The 24,071-nt window shown below is 42.3% G+C and overlaps 1 protein-coding gene across 7 annotated transcripts in view; it reads right to left on the bottom strand.

The window, feature by feature from the left end:
• Positions 1–24,071, bottom strand: part of foxp4 (forkhead box P4) — a 114,062-nt gene that overhangs the window by 8,536 nt on the left and 81,455 nt on the right. For 3 of the 7 annotated variants that reach the window (XM_037772213.1, XM_037772187.1, XM_037772231.1), the window contains 11 exons: positions 23,731–23,869; positions 19,986–20,226; positions 18,475–18,573; positions 17,012–17,110; positions 13,158–13,245; positions 10,995–11,078; positions 7,990–8,215; positions 7,313–7,389; positions 7,108–7,209; positions 762–883; positions 112–178 (listed from right to left, as the gene is read on the bottom strand). In XM_037772213.1, the coding sequence (XP_037628141.1) occupies positions 112–178; positions 762–883; positions 7,108–7,209; positions 7,313–7,389; positions 7,990–8,215; positions 10,995–11,078; positions 13,158–13,245; positions 17,012–17,110; positions 18,475–18,573; positions 19,986–20,226; positions 23,731–23,869 (1,344 nt within the window). The remainder of the gene's footprint in view (positions 1–111; positions 179–761; positions 884–7,107; positions 7,210–7,312; positions 7,390–7,989; positions 8,216–10,994; positions 11,079–13,157; positions 13,246–17,011; positions 17,111–18,474; positions 18,574–19,985; positions 20,227–23,730; positions 23,870–24,071) is intronic. The other 4 variants (XM_037772195.1, XM_037772204.1, XM_037772222.1 and 1 more) reach the window with 4 other exon arrangements.

Here is a 24,071-nt window from a genome sequence, read left to right as displayed (position 1 = left end):
TGATATTAGTGCCCTTGATTGCGATTGGCTGCTACTGTGTGTGTGTGAGTGTGTGTGTGTGAGTGTGAGGGAGATAGAGAGGAATGGGGGGGAGGAGAGGGCTTTCCTTACCTGGTAGCTGGCGTTTAGGGATCCAAAGCCCAGGCCTGAAATCATGTTTTTCACCAGAGTGGGACTTCTGCACACACACAAAGAGAGAGAGAGAGAGGAGTGAGAATCACAGATTGAGCACACATGTGAAAAGATGTCACCGCCACCAAAGCACTCTGACAGATCTCACAAATATGTTTGTTACAAGTAGAAACATACACAGACTGTAAACAGATGCTAAAACACACACACACATATGAAAGTGTGTGATATCTGGCGTGCAGGTGCGTGTGTGTGTAATTATCCCTGGTTTCTCTGGCGGTTGCAGAGAACATCTGTTTACATACGCTAACAAGGTTTTTTTTCCTCTCCTGCATCTCAAACAGCTGCTTACTAATGGTGTCGACAAACAGAGAAAAACACACACACATACAGTAAAGTGCGTACACGATAAGCCGGCAGACCTTTTTATTTTTTTATAGATCTGATTGCTGAGTTGGCCTCTTGGTAATAATAGAGCGTCCACTTAGGTAATCATAGTGCCAGCACCCATAAGCTCACACTCACATCAACCTCAAGAAAACAAAGTGTATGTGATGCAGTGTGTGCGTGTGATGTAGTGTGTGTGTGTGTGTGTGTGTGTGTGTGTGTGTGTGTGTGTGTGTGCTTACCCGGTCATCTTTGGTGGTCTCCTCTTTTGGTATTCAACTTCATCCACAGTCCACACGGCCCCCTTCACGTTCTCAACGCGAACAAAACACTTGTGCAGACTCAGGTTGTGGCGCACAGCATTCTGGGAAAAGGGAGAGAGAGAAAAGAGGAAGAGATTTAACACGACTGAAGTTTAACAAGTCCTTAGCACGGGTATTTTATTCTCCGTCCGGAGGGAGTGTGTGTGTTGTGTGTGTTGTTAATTTAAGCCCCGAAATTGTCTGTGAGTGTCACCAGTACCAGTTTCTCCTATTGGAAGTAGTTTTCGGTTAGTTTTGGGGCTTCACTGTAAGCATTTCATTTATTGTCAATAAGTTGTTATATTTGTTTAACCTCTGTTGTCCTTGCTTCTCTTTTCCTGGGTTTCCTCATTTTTCCAAAATCCTGACTTTGACTATTAAAGGTCTTATTGATTTGATTTAAAAAAAAAAAAAATACATCTATAGAGCCTTTAGAAAGATGCTTAATAAAGTATGGCTTTTCCTGAAAAAAATTATTATGATTGTGAATTAATCATTTAAAAATGAATGTTTTGTTTATCTCTTTATCTAAAACCAGGTTGGTATCTCTGTGTCGTCAGTTAATGTGGAAAAAAACGTTTAAATGGCTTAGATTGATGATAAGTGTCTGGCAACGACTTGTTGGGAAGTTAATGCAATGGAACGGGGGAAGTAGAAGAATGTGACATCACATACTATGCACTACATACTCAATAGGTGTACTATAGTTCAACATACTTTTGTGTGAATAAACAGCAGTATCTATCTTTTCGGACGCACTGAGCAGAAATTTACATCTTCAATTCCTGAGAGCCTCCTCGCCGGTTGGAGACGTGTAACCATGGTAACCTGTGCAAACCTCATGTGACCAAAACGACGGTTTGTGAGAATCAAAATCTGAGTTAGTTTAAAATATATATTACCCCTAGCAAAGTGAAATCTTATATTTACAGTTAAATTTAAGCATTATTGATGTTACAGAGCTGTCAAACTAGTCGTCACTACCGCATTGCATTGTGGGATATTTATGCCACCGTGGTGTGCAACGTTGCATACTGCAATATTTCCCTGAAAATAGTATGTAATTTGCGTACTATTGGTTTCAGACTAAGGTGTCGGACATTCTAAAATATCTCACACTGTTTTAGCGTACTAAATAGTAGTTAGTATGGAATTTTGGACGCAACCCTAGTGGCTGAATGTTATCAATGTTATCAATTTTACCTTCAATAAAAGTGTTAATCTAAACATTTCAAAGTTGTACCGTTAGATACTCGTCCAAAGTATGTCAAATTTCAAGACTTTTGACAAACACATGACTCCAATAATATTCCAGCGGGAAATGTGTCCTGGAAGAGAAACTCAACACCAGCTGAAATCGTTATTTTTGCTCCCAGTTCTCACTTGGCTGGAGGTAGAAACACTCACTCAGGGTGTGTTCATTGCAAACAATGCTTTCCAGTTCGGTGTTATGTTGCCTTTTAAGTAATGCAACCTTTTTTCACCCATCACTTTATACACACACATACTGTAGCTCCATGTACAGTGCTAATACAGTGCAGCGGTTCTCTAGTAGCGCTATTTTATCTCAGAATTTTTCTAATCAGTCACCATCAGCACACACACACACACAGAAACACACACACATACAGGCACTCAGACAGGCGGGCACACCGCTATCTCCGTCTCACCCCCCCAGGGACAGGCCTCCCTTTTCATCTGCTATTTGTAGTTTGTTCATGCCCAATTTCATTACCAATTTTAATTCGTCTATAATTAAATCCTGCATATTCTCTCTGACACGTTGTTCTAAGCCGAGAGGGAGGGACAGGCCAGGCATGCATCACTCCTCGGCGTAATTACACACACGCACACACACACACACACACACACATACAAACACACACACACGTAATTACACAAGCCATAATCAGCGGAGGAACCCTTTCTCCCCCGCATCCCCTCAACCCCCGAGCCGTGATGCTAAGTTTTGTAAATGAGTCTGACCCCAATCTGCGCCCGCCACCCTGACAGTGCAAACACACACACACATACACACACAGATACACACATACACACACACACAGATGCACACGCCAGACACCAGTGCTATTGCAGTGCTATTTGCATTCGTCTCCGTGATGAAAGCCTAATTCTCCCAGTTAAAACATTAGCAGTCATTTACAGTGGGTCACAGCACATGTGCCACTCATCTCCACTCCCTCCGGCTGGGAGGGGAGGGGTGAGGAGGGTGGTGGTGGTGGGCGGGACGGGAGGCAGAAATTTGGGAAGAAAGAAGAAAAAAAAATCAAGAGACTAAATTTTAATTCAGGTGTTACTAGAAGTGTGAATGTCTTTATATTGTAAATGATTTGTAATCCGTCCGGTTGTGTTTCTGTTGCTGCCTGATGCATGCTGGGATATGCTACTTCCATATGATCCTAAATACTGTAGGAATACATAACATATATAATATAATAAACAAGCATTTCACTTGTGATGACTTCAGATTTGTGTTAAACGGCAGTGGATGAAGTAAATACGACAAAGAAATACATTTCATATCTATTTATTTAACCTTGATTCAGTCCTCACCACCTGGTGCTGCTTTTACTGTAGCTTCTATTGGTGTATTGTGTTTTTATGTAAGTGTGTTTTAATGTGTCCTGTCTGGATGTGATATGTTGTGTTTTAATGTACCCTCTTTCATAGCAGTTTTTGCACGTGTGAACCAAAGACAAATTTCTGCCTTTTGTGCGCAACAAAGTAGACAATAAAGTATTTTCTATTCTATTCTATTCTATTTACCACAAAATATATAACAAGTAAAAATTCTAATTTTACTTAAGTAAAAGTATGTATGTATTATTAGCAAAATGTACTGAAAGTATCTAAAGTAAAAGTACTCACAATGTAGAAAAAGGTCCCTGTGAGTGTTACTATTATATACTACATATATATATTGGATAATTATTACTGATGCGTTAAGGTGTAAGCAGCGTTTTACTGTTGTAGTTGGTCAATGTCAAGCTAATTTTAACTATTTCATATGCTATTGGGTAGTTTAATCTATAACAATCATATTTTATAGCGCTGCAACTAACTATTATTGTCATTGTCGATTAATCTGTCGATTATTATTAGTTGTTTGGTTTATAAAATGGTGAAAAAGGTCGATCAGTGTTTCTCAAAGCCCAAGATGACGTACTCAAATGTCTTGTTTTGTCCACAACTCAAAGATATTCAGTTTACTGTCATAGAGGAGTAAAGATACCAGAAAATATTCACATTTAAGAAGATGGAATAAAAAAAAATTGGGCTTTTAAAAAGAAAAAAAAAATGTTTTTTACTCAAACCGATAATCAAAATAGTTGTTGATTAATTCAATAGTTGACAAATAATCGATTAATCATTGCAGCACTAATATCTTTTAAAATCTGCAAAGTAATTAGTAATTAAAACTGTAAAATAACTGTAGTGGAGTACAATATTTAGTGTATAAAGTAGTATAAAATGGTACAAGTTACTTGAGTAAATGTACTTAGTTACATTCCACCACTGGAAATCAAAGTGAAGCATCTTATATAGAGTCTTGATTGCATTTTCTGTCCTTAATCTATTTTATTCTAACCTAATTTACTTTAAACATGGGACCAATTACCCCCAAAAACGTGATTTATACTAGCTGCATCTGAAAAAAACACGAGTTAAACTGGTGAGTTAAACAGAAAATAAAACCTCCTCTTTAAGGCCTCCATCATGCAGCACCTTCGAAATAACGCTCAACACTCATTTCTCCTCCTCTCTAAATCATCCCTTTCTTTCTCTCTCTCTCTTGTCTCATCCTCATTCTCTGTCTCTTTCCTTCCTATGATCAATGACTTCCATTCCCTGACACCGCTGCTCTCCTCATGAAATATAACGGCTTATTAAAGGACATACATCTCTACGGCCCTATTTGACTCGCTGAGCTGCTATATAAATACATAAGGCCATGCCGAGCTATATTTAAAGGTCTGCGGGGCCAACGGCACAGGAAGCAGACGCCAGACATTAATAGTTAAAATTCATAAAAGTCAGATGAGGAGGTAAAGATATTCCTGGCTGCCCCGTCTCTTAACCCTCTCCGCACCCCTCCATCATCCTCCCATCCCTCCCTCCTTGGTTTAGGGCTATTAGAGGAAAGGATGGGATCTCTCCTCACCCCTCCTCCCACTGTCTCCCTCACTCCTTTCTCTCACTTTCCCTCTCTGGAGGAACTGACACTCAAATTAGTGCGAGGTTTCTGTAGAAATGGGTCAGCACCTACAATGGTGGGATCAGGCCAGGTGTGTGTGAGAGAGAGATTCGATGTGTGTGATCATGAGAAGTGTGTGTGTGTGTCAGCTTTTTATGTGCATCTCTATAATGAGGCTGTATAACGGCTAGATGTGGCTCCAGCGGGCTAAGTGGGGCCGACTCTCCATGTGCCACGTTGGAGGTGAGAGAGTTGTTTAGGACTGAGAGGGAGCGAGACGGAGAAAGAGTGAGAGAACGAGAGCAGTAGGGAAGTGTCTCATAAAGGACAGAAAGAGCCAATAACTGTCAAATCCGTCATATCTTTAGGAGCTGAGCAAAGTCAGCTTTAAAACTTGTGTGCAGGCGTGTGTGTGTGTAACTGTACTTGTATCATAAGTGCTAAATTTAAGCCTTCAAAGTGAATCCATTTTCTGCAAAGTGAGGTCATTTTGGCGAATCCGAATGTTTCAAATAACACGGCAAAACCTGCCTACAAATGTTTTTGTCACTGTGGTCTCTGCTCGGGTCGGGGGCTTCATCAGTCGGCACAATTATTTTGCAGTCAATGACATCAGCTTTAATCAAGTCAGAGTTGTTTACCACATTTCAGTTGGAGTCTAAATATTTTTGCTTTGATTGAATCAGCTTTTAATCAGTCAGAGACGGAGTCGAAACCTTCATTTGCTAAATCTGGTGCTGCTCTTTTTCGCCATCATCTCATCCAGTGGTTCCAAACCTTTTTTCCTACAGGTACCCCTTTTCTATCATTGAGTATCCTGATGACCCCTGACTAAGGGACATATTTTATTATTATTTCCTATTAATATTTGATGCATAACATTAACAGTAAAGAACAATTGAAAAAAATTTACAATTAACTAAAATAGTGTAAGCAATAACTGCAGGAAGTTTGTGTAAAACGAGCGATTTGTGTGAATTTTGAGCAGATTATTTCCCGTGAATATTGCATCAGAGTTTTCCTGTTATTTTTAGGAACTTTAAATACAATTCTCTGTCTGTATTATGTATTTTTTTTATTTTTAACAATCATTTAATACACTTAATATGCTTATTTTTGACAAACTCAGTGTTTTCTTCTCCCTGATGCTTGGCCATTGTTCTTTTTGGTCTTTGGTTGTTTTAACGGAGTACTTTTGTAATGCAGAATGAGGGAAGGATCTGTGAATATATCTCGTGTTCAGGTCTTCACTGTGCCCTTATCCTGTTTATGGGTTAGTTTTTTTTTAAGAAGTTGTCTTACACCCTTTAAAATTAAGAAGGCCTCGTGACCCCCTGTGAGGCTTCGGCGACCCCTAGTGGGGGTCGGTACCCCCAGGTTGGGAACCAGTCATTTAAATTCCCAAAGACTGGGTTGGGACCCGCAGGTGGGTCGCAGGAGATATTCTCAAGGTCGCCAAATAAACTTGCAGAATTTCTTCCATAGTTTTTTATTTAACATTTAGATTTGGAGTAAACTTTTGAGCCACATGAAGGAGCCTGAATGTTCGTATTGTTCTGATAACTGAGCCTTATTGAATCTAATAAGAAAGGCTAGCATACATTCTGTTTATTTTACTGATGAGAAACGAGAGCCTGTTAACTCTGCCTAAATTAATTTATTTGGTCTCGTTTATAAAGTTTGTAATGTGTATATGTTTTCAATAACACATGCATAAAACAAAGCTGTGATTTATCAAACTTTGAAATGGCAGGTTTACTATTTAAGATAATATAGTGTGATGCGGAAATGGCAGTAAAAATGGTCACACACAAATTCGCTCTTCTCATGATCTGTAGATATAAGGCCTATTGAATGAATTGGGTTGTGATGTTATGTCATATTTAAAAAGTGGGTCCCCAGAAAAAAAGTTTGGTAAACACTAATCTAAACGACTCCAAACCAGTTCGCTAAATGGTCTGTTCTCCATCTTCCATCAGTTGAGTTCACGTTTAGTTTTTACATTTAGAACTTGCATTAGTGAGATCTAGCCAATAGAAAGGGAGAGCGTGTACATCATAAGCTGTTTACCTTCCATGTGGCTGTGTTTCTCCTGAAATAGGCAAACTTTCGTGTGAACCAGTTGTAGATCTCGTTGAGAGTCAACTGTCTGTCTGGGGACTCCAGAATGGCCTGCGGACGGGGAGAGGAGAAGACAACAGGGTTTAGAGGAGGAGAACACGGATGGAGAGAGGAGAGAGACACACGGTGAAACTGGATCGTTGGAGAGACTTACATGACGTATAAGAGAGGCGTAGGTGAAGGGAGGCCTGACATCAGCGTTCTTGTAGAACTCACAGTTCTGAGCCAGCTCTGAAAAACAGGCATGACAGTGTTAAATGAGCTGATGAATGTAGTGTGATACATGTAAAATGTCTAAATAAATGGAAATAAACAGCTGACATAAATTCTCAGTGGTGTTTTAGATAAATAAATCTATATGCAGCAGTGTGTATCTGGATGCTTGATATTATTCTCTATCTAAGTATTAAATGTGGTGAGCACAATTTTGTAAAGATGCTACATTTATTTCTAGAAGCCAATCATATATCACTTACTATTTTACCATTTGAAGGCTTGTGAATGTGAATGAAGGGGATTTAATTCTGAGCCACATACTATAAAATATATTGCTTTGACACCTGGAATTAAACTAAGGCTACGGTAATTGTTGAAAGAAAGCCAAGAGATGGCAGCAACTGCATCTTTCTTTGAGCCGTGAATGAACCCGATTTCTGAAGTAATACATTTCATTGCTCTTGCAGGGAAATTTGTGGGGAAAAAGCAACAGGTACTGTAAGAAAAAACTAAACACTAGATGAAAAAACATATTCAATCTGAGTCCATTATAAATCAATAATTAGATAATACCATAAAAAGGCAGGTACTGGGTGAGTGTGTGTGACAGTCTACCTGAGGCGATGGGGGTGCAGTACTTGTCGGAGTTGCGCCTACGTATGGGCCCAACGCCGTGCGAGTGGGAGTGGGAGTGTGTGTGCAGGCTGGAGGAGCTGATGACGGAGGGGCCCTGGCGCAGTGGGGTGATGGGGGTGGCAGCTGAGGTGGGGGGGTGAGGAAGACCCTCTGGGTAAAGGTCGCTGTCCCGCTTTAACAGAGAGCCACTGGAAGCCAGGTTCAGCTACAGAGAGAGGCGGAGATACAGACACATTATAATTCAGCTTCAGCCAAGGAGGTGTCATAGTTTCTCTACATATTAAATCAACTGGAAAAGTTTAAATTCTTCACTTTAAATAGCTTTTCTTTTCACAAACACAGTTTTATTTTATGTAATAAAATATCCTATACTATACCTATATAACTTACTGTACCGCGGTTCAATCGTGTCTAGTGATGTTTACAGTGTGAATCGATTTATATCATGGAGTCTGATGCAATCCTGAACAGGTGAGGAACGTTACTTTAGACCGATTAATCGAATAGTTCTCAACTATCAAATTAATCGGCAACTATTTTGATAATCGATTAATCGGGTTTTACGAAGAAAAAGTCTAAATTCTCCTAGACTCTTAGATTCAAGCTTCCTGAATGTGAATATATCCTTATTTCTTTACTCCTACAAGACATCTGAGGACGTTCCTTTGGGAAACACTGATTATCACCATTTTCAGACTTTTTATTGGCCAAACAACTAATTAATCAACAATGAAATTGATCGTTAGTTGCAGCCCTAGTTTACTTTATAAATAAAACGGAGTAAACTAACTTTATCTGGGCTTATTCTTTCTTAGTATCAAAATGAATAGTTTCTCTACCGAGGGTGGAGAATGATTTTAGTGCAGGAACATAAAATGGACTTTCTGTACGACTAATGTTTCTTTCATGTTTACTTTAAGACGTCATCATCTGCTGACTGAGTGCTGCTGCTGTTTACAGAGAAGCATCAGGATCAGGATCAGGATCAGGGTCAGTCAGGTGATATCAATGTATTAGACAATGCTTTGCATTCAAGCTGCAACGATTATTCGGTTAGTTGTCAACTATTAAATTAATTACCAACTATTTGGATAATCATTTAATCAGTTTAAGTCATTTTTTAGGGGGAAAAAAAGTAAAAATTCTCTGATTCCAGCTTCTTCAATGTGAATATTTTCTGGTTTCTTTACTCCTCTATGACAGTAAACTGAATATCTTTGAGTTGTGGACAAAACAAGACATTTGAGGACGTCATCTTGAGCTTTGGGAAAAACTGATCGACATTTCTCACCGTTTTCTGACATTTTACAGACCAAACAACTAATCGATTAATGGAGAAAATAACTAACAGATGAATCGACAATGAAGATAATCGTTAGTTGCTGCCCTAATATACACAACAAATCTCTTCCAGCAAAGTATTTCTTAACAGTTTTGTAATAATAATAATACATCAGAGGTTGTATCTCAGTAAATTTAAATCATTTAACCCATAGGGTGCTATATCTAGGAAGTGCTACTAATGTTAAGTCACATTACATAAAAAAATAAAGTCCCCAACACTCCCTGTGAATATGTATCCCTACCATTTACCAAATGCATTTTTGCGCAGAACCACACACACACTCACACACACTGAACATGCACATATACTGTATTTATACACACACAGCGCTGGCTGCAATTAACCCTGCGTTTACAAATACAAAACCACACGACAGCATGTTTGTAAGAAGGGAACACACACATGCACTCTGCGGTGGCGAAGTCTTCACGGACCAACACGGCCCAATTAGGCAGAGCCTTGCACACACACATACAGTACACACAGAACCAGTACTCCCAGTCTCTCTGGGACAGCCGTTGCAGGGCTGCTAGTTTAGGACTAATTAAAACCACTGTGTTTATGTGTGTGTGTGCGTGTGTGTGTGTGTGTGTGTGTACGTGTGTTTGTTGTCTATATGTATGTAAAATGTGTGAATCGCCCTTCTCTTTACTCTGCCCCCTCTCCGTACCATTTAAGTAGACTGGGAGGGGGCGGGGCTGTTTAACAGGTACTTCATTAACGCTGCAACCCTGCCACATCACCACGGCAACAGTCGAACCCTGTTAATTGAGGCCAAGCTTTGTTTCCATTCCTGACGCTCCTCCCCTGCCCCTCCTCCTCCAATCCCTGACCCCGAGGCTCGTCTCCGGTGGTGACAGAACACGCCTCTTCCTGATTTCCCATTAGATGTTAATAGCAGCTGATCCCCCAGCGATCAACGCATCATCCACACACACACAAACACACACTCACACACACACACACACATCGCCACTCGGCTGCACCCATTTATATCCCCTCAAATTAAGACACTCTACCTCTAATTGACAATTAATTTCAACATCTTCATATTTTAATAAGACTCCTCGTCAATCTGAATAATGAAATATTCATTAGATACCTAATAACAACCTCACCAACCAGTGTGGCCACACGCACACACATCACATCCCTTTTGTGGGCACACACTGAAAATACTGTGAGAGACCACTTTGGCTGTTCTCTCTCTCCCAGACAAGCTGAGAAATTGCAATTTTTCAAATGCTGAATCGAACACAGAACTGAAGTTCAACTCGGACACAGTTTGAATGTGTGAATAGCTGGAAATTTATGACTTTCTCTGTGGAATAAGAACATTATGGAAGGGTAGTTTTCTGGGATATAAAATGCACAGTATCATGAGATGTTTAAGAAAGAGAAAGAGACACAGAAGGAAACAAGAAAAGACAGAAAGTAAGACCTATGATTTCTAAATAACACATTAACCATCACTGGTCAATAGGGGGCGTAGATACCAAGCTAGACAGAAAGAGAGGAATCCCAAGAAGGTTTAGGGATGAAGAAACTGCTCAATCAAGAGGAGTTTGTAGGTGAATAAGAGGAAAGATTTGGGGTTAGAAGAAAAGGTCATGTGACCTGGGTTTTAGTGTGTACTCACAGGTTGGTTAAAAGGCTTTGGCTCTGAGGGGCGCATGTGCAGGTGGGTCATCATGGCCTGGAGTCGCTCGCTTTCTTTCGCCAGCTGTGAAACACACACGAGGGCGGTTATCACCGTGCAAAACACTTTATCTCATTTCCTAACGCTTAGATTGATATAATGCGGTATTGACACAGAATTACAATTACAATTACACCTCGGGCAGAGAGATGAATATGAAAGTCAGCCGCCTCGGCACCCGGAGCTCTCTCACACTCTTACACTAGCCTGCAGACACACTCGTCCCCGTTTGACATTGTTAACCGCCGATTAATGGGCGCCGCCACAGCCTGTGGAAACGCTGCATCCTGCGTGTGTTTGTGCGTGAGTACAAGCGAACACACGTGTAGCCTCCAGAAACAAAGGATCTACACTAAGATAACGGCATTAACATACTCACACACTGCAGAGATGTGCAAATATGAGACATTTAAACACAGTGCGTGTGTGTGTGTGTGTGTGTGTGTGTGTGTGTGTGTGTGTGTGTGCTGTTGGAGGGTAGAGTGGCGGGCTGCCTGTGGACTGCTGAGGGATGAAGTGACATGTCAGAGAGGGAGAGACGGCCGTCCTGATGTGATGTGACACCAGCTGCCTCTCTGTCACTTTGTGTTCCCTGGTGGTGGCTTCAGGGGCTCAGCTAAACGCTGTTTACCACCACCACCAAACACAATGCTAACCCTAATGCTGGACAGCACACACACATACGCAGTGATGTGGACGGAGTGTTTTGGAAACTATGCCAAGATGTATGTGAAGAGGCAGCCTTTGTATTTTCACTTTTCTTACGTACTGTTTGAGAACAACGTTTCACTTCTTGTCCAGTGTTGGTATTTTGCTTTTGCTCGAGCATTCAGATGTTTCAAGAGCGTTGCGTGCATGAACCACTTTGAGAACAAGAGAGGCCATGCAGCCTGGTCCTCCGCTTTCTAGCTCATCTCTCTCTCTCTCTTTTCTCTCCCTCCTCCCCTCTCAGCCTCGCTCTCTCTTGCTGGTGACCAGAGCAGCTTTATAATTGGAGCAGCGATGGCAGCTTCCCTGCCGACTGCTCCTTTTAAATTACAAGCTCCACTGCTCTCCATAAACTCTGCCCTGCCTCAGACAAGTTACTGCCATTGACTGGCTGAAACGCTCGTCACGACTTTGTTTGTGAGCGGATGAAAATTAAGTGTGTGTATGTGACTATAGCCGTGTTTCCATTCAATTGTCAAGCGAATTTTAAGCCAACTTTTGAAATGTCGCAAAAATAGAAATGCGAATTAGGCCCGTTACCATTAACTGGTTTGGAGCATGGATGTATTAAGAGAACTGGATACAGCATTGGAGGCGGGCTCCCGTTCATTCCTATGAAAGTTGCTCAGTGGCGCATGAAGCCAAAATGGATCGACTGCCGAGTGATAAATGCGATCTTCCGCATCCATTGGGCCCATAGAGCAGGCGCAGTAGCGTTTCCTTTAACTCCGCCTCCCAGCCCTCGGTCTGGGTCTCATTCACATGAACGGAGGAAGAGAAATAACTGTGGATTCAGCTATTAATGCATTTTACAACTTTTAGGACCTAATGATTTGATTAGGTGATTCAAGTGTTCGTACTGGAATGTTGATTCACCTAAAAAAAAATAACCCGCTGAGTTCCAGACGTCTCTTCACGTGACGGACACGGAAGTTGTAGTACCACAGTTTGGCCACTACAAACACGTAGTGTGCATCAGGGCGCATCACCCCTGTGGGGTTTATTTCACAACAATGACCCGCTAGCTGTACATTATCCCTCTTATTACACAGCTACTTTCTTAAGAAATCCATAATTTGACACAAAAGCGGTCCACCAGAGTCTGAGATCAGAAGTGCGTCCCTAGCAACGGTCTGTTATAAAGAAATAACAGACCGTAGAACGCCGTGATTGACCAATCAGAATCGATATCGAGAATTTATTCGGCAAAGGCATTTCCATAATCTAGTTAGAACATCAACTCTATTTTTGATAAAAGCAAAAAACACCTCAAGCGACCGTACATTTTTTTATCGCAATTGAGGAAGTTTTATCTAATTTTGCCATTTCCCAACACTGCTGCTACTTTGTGTGTGTGTGTGTGTGTGTGTGTGTGTGTGAGTGTGTGTGACTCACCTGTATCTCCAGTTGCTGAACCACCTGCATCTGGACTCGGCACTGAGCAGTGCTGCGGTCATCTAGGGCGTGCTCATTGTTCAAGTGCCTGGAAGTGAGGGGGAAATACAAGAGGGTAAATGGATATCTACAAATAAGAAGAGATCAAAGCGCTGATTGTCCCGATTCAATGATAGTTACACTGAGGAACTATCATTGAATCGGGACAATCAGCCCGATTCAATGATAGTTTCTAAGTCACACTGAGGCAACACAGTCTTTGTTAAATCAATTCACAGGTTCCCAATAATGAAGTAACAAAACCCAGCGCTCTCAATTTTATTTAAACTGAGTTATGAGCTGTTTCAGTGCCATTAAAATAAATCATAATCTCGGAGGTTTATTTTGTCTAGTGGAGGACGCAGCAGCTGTGTTTTGTGTGTGTATACTTCATTGGTGCTCAGTGAGCCATGATCCAAGACAACCACCTGGATATGAGCTCATGTGTTATCGCACAAAGCCTTATCTTAAGACTTTCTGTTAGCTAAACTCCACTTCACATATTAACACTGGTGCGCATGACGTGTGTGTGCATGTGCATGTGTGTGTGTATGTGTGAATGGTGGCGCTGTTTGTTTCCTCCGATGTGGGAGGGACCCGGGACCTTCTGATCTTTCCCAGTCCACCCCTCCCTGTCTCCCTTCCTCCATCCCTTTCTCTCTGCTCTGTCATCGCCAAGGTTATTCACAGGTTGCTGCTGCCTAACTAGTGTGTGTGTGTGTGTGTGTGTATGTGTGCTTGGTGTGACAGAGTGAGTTTTATCCAGTGGTATTAAGTTATAATCCGTAATTTTCACTTTTCTGACTTGTTTATTGTGAAATGTAAGGAAATATGTGTGTATGACTATTTGAGAGTGTGTGTGTGTGTCTTTAAGAAAGCAGAAAGTTAGGCAATATCAGGCGAAGACTTGAAATGAAACAAAAACAATGATGTCATGGCGTGGCTAATCCAGTCAGATAGACGGCTCAACACAAGTGCACGATAATAATAACAAAAACATGATCTCACCCCTCTCTCTCTCCTTCTCTCTTTCACTCTCTGTGAAGCTCACTCTCTCTCTCTCCCCTTCTTCCTCACTCACACTTCTGTCCACTCTCCCCTTCCCACTCGTCTTCTCCCGCTACTCCCCAAATGCCTATGATTCACGCTCATTCCAACCAAATCTGCCCCCAAAAACCCTCCCCTCTCTCTATAGCCGGGCCATAAACAGTAGCAAGTTTTTTTTTCTGGATGTGTCCCGACAATGAGGCTCTGTTTACTCCTCTGAGTGCTGGCAGACAAGGCTTTAACCCACATTACACCCAGCTCCACCGACCACAGCCAGAGTATTATACCAGAGGACGTGGAGGGAGGGGAGAAGAGAGGAGAAGAAAGGCCTGAAATAGTGGAGTGTCTCCCTCCTCTGTTCTTCTGCTCTACCCGTTTCCCTCCTGGGGCGATGACTAAGGCTGGCTGGAAGGGAGCGCGCTGTCGGACTGACGGCATTATCTGTCACTGCCGCTATTTCTTTCCACCTCCCTCTCTCTCTTACACACACACACACACACACTCTTTCACTCTATCTCTCTTTCTCCTTCCATCTGCCCCGGGGCTACGTGAAATGAGACACCAAACAACAGCTTTCCTCTCCAAACTTTCCCAGCCTGCCTGCACGCTTTGATCTGACTGTCCGATGGCATCACAATCACCACGCACACTTATGTGATTGTGTGTGTGTGTGTGTGTGTGAGTATTTCATCACCGCGGCTTATTAATATCTCAAATAGCTAAAAGTTCCACACCGATAATGAGAGTTTGTTTAGGGCTTCATTAAAGGCTTGTGAAGCCTTCGTTAGCAGCCATAGTGCCACGGGGAAGTCCGTGTGTGACAGAGGAGGAGGAGGGAGGTAGCAGAATGTCAAGGCCAGCGACGGCATCGGCGTCCCCAAGTGACTCAAAACTGGCGAATAACATGATGGAAGCAGAGGGGTTTGATGCCTTTAGTTTTGTTGTGGAAACAAAAAGATGTGCATGCAGATGAGATAATTAAGAGTAAATTTCTTTTCAAGCTAAATGTCTGACTCTTAAGACGAAAAGCAAACAAAACAAAAACACCAACCAAATGACAAAGACTTGGTGACAAATACTAAAACAGGAACAAAGAGGAAGAAGACAGGGTTGTAGGAGGAGGAGCCCAAAGAATTCCTAGAAAAACAGAGAATTTGTTCACATGTTGAGTTATGTACCTGCGTGTGTGTGTGTGTGCGTGTGTGCGTGAATGTTCCTCAGAGCAAATGTGATGTAACAGATTGCAACTGATGAATTAGTAGAGAGCCGATGAGAAACACCAGTGATGTACGTGACTGACACTCCGCATTTAACACAAACTGTAGCTTCACTTTTCTCTGCTTTTTCTTTTGTTCCTACTAGTAGTCTGAATCAAAGAATGTCTTTTTTTCCTATATATGTTACTAGGAGCTAGCGTTGTTGAGCCTTTTTAAAAACAGGTTACCAATTTGTTACCAATTAGTGATAACATGAAAGGAAGTTTTGATGTGGTCTTGAACCTGGTTTGTGGTCAATGAGAGTGTGACTGTAACATCTTGTGTTTGAAGCCAAGACAGTTTACACATTGGCACCTGAAATTGAAAGCAATACTGGAGGAAGAAGATTTTGCTGATCTCTATCTGTTTGATGTTTTGAAAATAGAGAACTTGGACAAAAGTCAGAAGTCTGGAAATATTGTCCTTCTCCATGGCAACTATAGACACATCCAAGAGTCCTTAAAGCCGAAAACGGACACTTTAACAGGTGGTGGCTGGTCAAAACAGACCCCGCTAGCACCGTTGTCTTTTTCCAACTGCAGAAACTTAAATTACTTTGAAGTATCAAATGCTAATATTTGTCTTTCATTGTGTAGTGTATTATTTATAACCTGACCCGCCAGAGGGTTTGTTACACAGAACCATCTGAGAAGCCGTCATTGGAAACCGTTTGGAAAAAGGCACGCACTTTCAAAATAATACTTGGCATGTGTCTATCAAACTTTTGCCAGGAGGGAGAAGAGCGAAAACATCGATGAGGTGTGACGGCCTTTGTTTACTCTGTGCTGTATCAGTAACTTGCCTGTGTTGTGTTCACGGTGTCAGAGGAGCCTGATTTGAATCCCTAAGCCAGATCTGGAGCACCTTGGTGCAGCGCTCCGCAGGATAAAAAGGCCCCAGCTTCCAGTGTGGCGCTCTCTTCCCTGCCAGCTGCCCGCAACCCCTTTTGCTTTGCTTCGCTTTTGTTATACTTTTTACTCTACACACTACATTATCCAAGCACTCCTGCATTAACACTACTGATTTCACTGACTAATGTACTCCATAACTGAATTCAAGCCTTTATATTCTTTGTTATAATAAATCATTTAAATGTTTTGGCATTTTGTGTTCGTTCCTGTTTTTGTCATGGCCCCCAGGCCGGGTGATGACAGCAGGAATAGCTCCAGTTCTGATATAACTGATGCTATTGCAGCATCTACTCTAACCTCTTCAGTAGCCGCCGTTGTTGTTTAGAATGAACAGTCGCCTTTCTGTGCAGCCAGTAGCTCCTCACAGGACGCTAATTGGTATGTGATCGGACTTGCTGGACACAAACGCTTTACTGGAAGCCTGACAAGATTAATTTTCGTGTGATATGTGATCAGGAGATTCTGATATCTGATCAAGAGATTCTCGTGTGATCTCGTGACATCGTGAGAATCAAGCAGCTGTGCAAGTTAACATCATATCCATCTGTAACCCCAACCTATGCATCATATTTCATTTTTCTTGGGTGGATGTTTAACTTACTTGATGAACTGTCCCATGTCCTCACACAGTGCTTCACAGCCAGGCCACTTGCACTCTCCATGGCCGTAGAGAGGATGGGAGCCGGCGTGCTCCTCGTGACTGTGGAGGGGGGGAGGGAAGAAACGCACAGAAAGAGTGAGGAAGTGAAACATTTTTCATGTGTTGTTATGTACATAAAATATACAGCAATTACTTCCTCAGAATAAGAAACAAAGCCTTAAAATGCCACACACTCACAAAACACATGCAAAACTGTAAGCAGCAGAAGCATCAATAGAGCCATCTGAGTCTGGTTAGCAGTCATTAGTTTGTACAGTTCACGAAGCCAAGTGCACAGAGAGGAGGATAGAGCAGAGTGGGGTCAGTTACAGAAGCCAGGCAAATGAGGGAACTGGTCCAGGAACCTCAGAGGCACATTCTTCAGTCCATGACCTGTCTCTCTCTCTGTCCTTGGCGTGTGTGTTGTGTGCATGTGTGTGTTAGTGTTGGTGTGTGTTCTTATGTTTCAGGAGTTGACACAGAGTCGGCACAGGACCAACCAGCCATGACTGATTGGCGGCGGCTGCCGTCATGTGCTGGTTGTTCTTTTGTGGTGAGCTTACGTGTGCGTGCACGTGTGTGTTTTTGTGTGTGCATATTTATGAGCGTTTTGTGTATTTGTATGTGTATGTGTGGTGATGAAATACCGGGCCAGGTTTGGTTTGGGCCCAGGGTAAATAACTGTGACCGTGCATGTATCTGTGCATGTATGTGTGTGTGTGTGTGTGTGTGTGGCAGGTCCAGTAGCAGATGTGGTTCAGACCTGGACCTTCGCCGGCGACTGCTGTCTCCACATATATTTACATGACTGTGTGTGTCTGTGTGTGTGTGGGTGTGCACGTGTGTGTGGGGACTGGGATGGGGATTCTCCCAAATCAACATCAGAAGGTTGTCTAACAAAAACCATTTGTCTCGCAGATGGAAACATGTCTCTCTCCCTCTCCCTTTGCTTCTTCGCCTCTTCCTGATCATATGTGCTGGCTGAGGTTGGAGCTTGTGTGTGTGTGTGTGTGTATGTGTGTGTGTGTGTGTTGGCTGTGGTTGAGTCAACTCAGAAGCAGCTCAGACAGCAGACATGACAAACTGCTGGCAACCACATTCTCCTCCACATCAGCCATGCATTAGCTTAGCAGGCTAACACACTAATGCTACCCTCTTCATGTCTACTTAAAGCCAACTCTGCTGGGCTACCAGCAGCACACTGCAGCTGTAGTATGACATATTTGATATACTAATAGAAGCTCTTTTAATTGACGCTTGCACACCCAGCCTGATCCCCTTCCAAAATGAGGTCAGAGGTCAATGTCACTGGAGCAAACAGTGAATCAGTGCTAAAGGACAGACCACCCTCCAGTAGTGTGTCTTTCTGTCTTTGTCTTTTCCTCTCATGTTTGTGTATGTGTGAGTGTGGATGTGCTACTCACTGGCTGCTGGGGAGTTGGCCGCCTTTGGTGTAAAGGGGGACATGGTCATCTCCGCTGTCTGCCTTGGTGAAGGAGGATATCCATTCAAACAGTCTGGCTCTTAAAGACGGAGACAAGCCCATTAGCAGCCAATACAGCCATGGGACAACACAGTACATGGTACAAGAACTCCTAGCACATGCATCTCCAATATGTCAACACGGTAACAAGGTATTTATGTCTACAGAGAAATTCAGATCTACAAATATAGAAGACTCTGCATCCACCGTCCTCTCTTCTCCTCTATACTATACTTGCATGTGGTTGACGGCATACCGACAGAACACACTGAGCCCAACACACCTCCCGTCAAATGAGCTGAGAGACGTTTACACCCTGGTGACGTGTGATATGCTGCATGTGCATGTTTTGTGTTTACGTGCGTAGGTGTGGAGAAACAGCTAAAAGCTAAAAAGTTAAATGCCAGAAAATTACATGGCAAGAGTGTGTGAGTTAGAAAGACTGCAGGTCACACAGAGGACAGACGCACTTTCATAATGTGGATATTTTAACGAGGACCTATTATGTTTATTTTCAGGTGCATACTTTCATTTTGGGTTTCTACTAGAACATGTTTTCATGTTTGAAATGTTTGAAAAACGCTTTACTTTTCTCATACTGGCTTTTCACCCTCAGTCTGAAACGTTCCTGCCCCTTACCTAATCCCCCGAAAAGCTCAGCCTGGTCTGATTGGTCAGCTGAATCGCGGTTTTGATTGGTCAACTCATGGATGTATAAAGAGAACTGGATACAGTGTCGGAAGCGGTCGCTCGTTCATTCCTGTGAGAGTTGCTCAATGGCACATGAAGCCAAAATGGCTCGACTGCCGAGTGATATAATACCTGGTTCTTCCGGCAATCTTCCGCACCCATTGGGCCGATACTCTGGATTCGTCTATTGTGCATTTTACAACTTTTAGGACCTAATGATTTAAATAAGTGCTATTCAAGTGTTCATACTGGGAAGTTGATTTACCTAAAAAAAAATGATCCGCTGATTTACAAATGTCTCTTTCCCAATGTAAGTCCATGGGAAAAGTATTTTTTGTGCCCAATGACATCACATGACAGACACGGAAGTTGTAGTACCGCCGTTTGGCCACTACGAAAATTTGCTTCAAAGCCTGGCGCTCTTCCTGGGGGCTTGGGTCAACCGAACTAAACTCTTCGGACTCTGCGGTCTAACCAGTTTTGTTTGAGGGTGTTCCAAACTAGCCGCTGGGCAGGTATTATGCAAATGTATTACTTGGTGACATTAACACGTGACGAAAGAAAAGGCGGGACTTCAAGCAAGGCATTTTAGGCAGATAAGGAGCAGTGTTTCTGTGGGGGAGAGTGACTCCCTTTGGTGTGGACTTTGGGCTTTGTAACTTTGCAGACCTTTTTACATGCACAAAAAACTATATAACACATTAAAGGTAAGGGAGAACACATAATAGGTAATCATTAAGGATTTCAATATACTGTCTGTACCTGTACCTGTCTCTCTTTGGGGTGTGGCTCTGTCCGTTGACCAGGCTGTGCAGTGGGATGTGAGCGCTGGCAGCTTTGGGGAAGGCTGAGGTAGAATTGGAGCTGTTGGTGCTCAAGTCAAGGCCCTCGGCCTGTTTCAGGGCATCCTCACTGCTCTGCACCCCCGACACCTCCTTCCACAGCTGCTGGAGGTCTGACGGACACATCGCTGCGGGAAAGGAACGCCGGTTAAGTTGACAACCTATTAAGATTATAGGATATTTAAGTTTATTAGAAAATAATTATTCAGACAAGAAGAAATGTGGTTAATAATAAGTCAGATGAGACATATCATACAGACACACTGGAAATAAACCGATGTCACAGAGAGCTCTGACTAACTATTGTAACCCACGTAAGATACACATGCAACTCTTGCAGTCCCTGGGAGTGGTTAAGAGGAAAATAGGACAAACTAAAACGGCCAAGAGGTTAATTTCCGCATGCTTTTGTTATCTTTCCAGATAACCTTTATTTCTCAACTTTTCCTAATCTCTCTGTTGGCAATTGCTACTGTCCACTAGCACCACTGCTCCTGTCACTACCACTACTTGTCTGAACAGGGTGGGTGCACACTTTGAGTTCTTTCTAGTCGCAGCTTTGTTATTTCTGCTCCAATTTCACAGTGAGAGAGACGCCTAAAATGCTACAGCCTACTCCAATGGATCTTAACATGCACGTACGCATGCAAGCACGCATGCAGCCACACACACCCATCTGCACATACACACACATGCACAGACCTCGCAGCAATCCAAATATTATGTCTGCTTTGTCTGCATTCTTCTGTGGTCCCGCCAAAACAAAAGTTCTCACTCTGGAGGAATGAGATTTCTGTATGTGTGTGTGTGTGTTATCCAAGAAACCCAATCTGTGGACACGCCCAGAGAGTGAAAGTGTAAAGTAGTTAAGGGATTGTTAGATAAAGTGTTTCCTCTTTTGACTTATCAGACTAGCTCATACCGCATCCATTCAATAAAAAAAACCGAGAAAAAATGTAAGTTTAGATAAAAAAAGAAGAATCTATTCAGCAGTTTACTGTTGAGTGCAAAGCAAACAAACTCAAACAGTAACCAGCCGAGAGCAGAACGGATTTGTTAACGACTAAAAAAATCTGGATTTGTGTGCATTCAGGTGAAAATGTGTACTCACAATCTCCCCCCAGCTAGTGTTGACAGACGCAAAATATTTGCGTGGATGAGAGTGCTTTTGCTAACTGTTATAACGTACACACCCACATCTGGCTGCTGGGGTCATATTTCTTTCACATTGATGTCTGTAGACGTGAGACATGCTATAGGAAGTAGCCTCAAGTTACTCAGAAGGTGGGTCTAACAGGATGAAGTCAAATCTAATGGATTTTTTTTCATATGGGAGTGAAGACACAGCTGAAACACACTCTCAGCTACTCTCTCGGTAGGTCTGTGCTTAGAAAAAAATGTTCTCATTCAAAGTACAGTGGAAACCGTTTATAGTGATCAACCGCTTATATGGATCAAAAAGTTTGGGACAAAGTCATTCCTATACAAATGCTGTTTAAATAGTGATCAAGTAGTCTGCTCACAGTGTTCATTTTGAGTCCTTTCATACATGACAAGATATGGAAATACAATTTAAAACTATGGTAATTCTTTATCCATGATAGGCCTGCTGTATTTTATGAATATGTTTGTTTTCAAACTCTGCATTTGATAGCCTACAGTTTATTTTCAGGCCTGTTCAAAATTTAGAAATGCACTGAAACCACCGTCAAGCTACTGTTTTCGACTATAGCCTAATTATAATTTGAACTACAGTAAGCTATATTTTATATACTGTATAGTACTGTACTCTATTATTACGCTCTGACAAAGTGGTCGAAACATGTTGCGTTTTTTAATGATTTAGCTACTTTAATAAAGACTTTTTAATATAATTCCTTCCTCGTTTGCCACTTGTTTTAATATTTTGGATTGCCTTCCTATCTCTCTCTCCTACTGTACTGTATTATTTGAATGTACAGTAATTCAATTTCTACTGTAATTTGAAAAGCTTTTGAAACAGCTTTTAGCCTACTGTATTTTGAAACAGTCCATAAGAGTCAGTAAATAGTGAAGCTGTCCGTTTCATTACTTTATATTCATGTAACAAATGTCAATTAGATGGTCATCTGCATGAGAAATAAATCAAAAGAAAAAATGTGGGTGTAATAGTCATCCGCTTATATAATATTGGCTTTTTGTCGAGGGACCCAGGGCGATGCTAACTTCCTGGTTGGCCTACAAAAATACGTCATCCCTGGAGCGCTCTACAGTGATCAGTTTGACCCAGACAGATGTGATCACTATAAGAGGTTTCCACTGTAGTTTAGGGCTCTCTCTGCTTTAGTTTTTTGCCATGAACTTAGAAGGTTTGCAGTCATGAGATGTCGACAAAGTGCCTCCATCTTACTGCAGTAAGAGAAATAAACAAAAACCACAGCAGGACCCCCCTCAGGTCATCCCCCCACCACCAACTACCCACCGGACACAACGGCCCTTTGAGGCGGGGCAACAGTGTGTGCAGTTGCGTGTGTAGGTGCGAGTGTTTATGCATGTGTGTTTGTGTGTTTGTGTGGCATGGCTGGTCAGAGGAATGCTCTGGCTCACGCCTGGCTGAGCCGTCACAATGGACCGGCTCTTTCACACTGCAGGGAAATTCCACTCTGATACGGAGGGAGAGAGACAGAAAGAGAAGGAGATGCCAAAACCAAAATGTTTGCAACTGTCTGAGAACTAACACTCTTCTATCCAAAACTGTGGCCTCTCGTCTTTTCATTTGTTTTCAATTTGTATTTACTTTTATCACTCTCTCTGTAGACTGGTAATTCCACTTACCCTCCAGTGGACACACACACACACACACCCTGCCCCCTAGCACATGAACACACACATGCACAGATCACACTAAAGTTTCTGTGCAAGTCTTGGGTGTTGTATTGAGATCATTTGAAATGAACTTTTTTAGAAATGAAACCTTTTGAGTTTTTGCCAGATCCAGATTACAGAGCGGCTATGAGAGTGTGTGACTGCATGTGACTGCGCACGAGAGAAAGAGAGAGAGATCAGACAGACGGAGGGAAGGAAACTGGTCTGTTTGGTCAACTCAGTCAGCGCTTTAGCAATGTTACGGCCACTTTAGAGCCCCCTAAAGCATTCTCCGCGTGTGAGGTAGTGTGTGTGCGCGTGCGTTAGACGTTACTGTGTACAGACATAAGTGGAAAAAGGACACACACATACACAAACGTTCACTAAGGGCGGGCCAGTCAACAGTCAACATTTATCGCTCTAAAACCACGCTGACAAAATGAAGGGACTGTGGGAGAAGTTACATGTAGGAACAAAAAAAATATCCTGTGGGCAGAGCAATAGCAAAACGATGATGTTCTTGTGTCTGGCTAATCTCAAGAACACACACACACTCGCGCTAGCACATGCACACACCTCCAAGCAGGGGGCTTAGTGGCATATTTTACCTATTATCCAAATGAGTACCTTCCACAAACCCACCAATCAGGTTTCCTTTTATCTTTTATAGGCTGATTAACTTAACAGGCTTCACATGCGGCACTGGGTGCAGGCCTGTGTGTGTGTGCTCAGTTATGACCATGTGTGCATGCATGTTTGTCAGTGTGACTTAGTGTTGTATGGTCATAGTTGTGTATATGAATGTGTGTGTGTGTGTGTACCTTGCTGCAGAGACTGCATGGCGGCGGTGGGCTGCAGTGGGACCAGGCCTTGTCTCTGGAGGTTGAGGATGTGCTGCTGCTGAAGCTGCTGCATCTGGATCAGCTGCTGCTGGAAGGCCAACTGCTTACTGCCTAACTGCTGAGTGCCAGAAGACAAAAGGTGGTCAAGTTACGTATTACTTCCATGTTATCCACACAGAGTTCTCTACCCACTTTTTTAAAACTCTTTTTACTTGTTCTATTTTATTCAGGCCGAATGAAATGATTAGACGAACTTATTACAGTCCTGCGACAGCCACAGATAGCTTTTTTTTAATTTATTGATAACTGTCAGGATGTAA

The sequence above is a fragment of the Sebastes umbrosus genome, chromosome 1 (assembly GCF_015220745.1).
Source record: "Sebastes umbrosus isolate fSebUmb1 chromosome 1, fSebUmb1.pri, whole genome shotgun sequence".
NCBI classification, from domain to species: domain Eukaryota; kingdom Metazoa; phylum Chordata; class Actinopteri; order Perciformes; family Sebastidae; genus Sebastes; species Sebastes umbrosus.
This window is presented reverse-complemented; position numbering and strand designations above follow the sequence as displayed.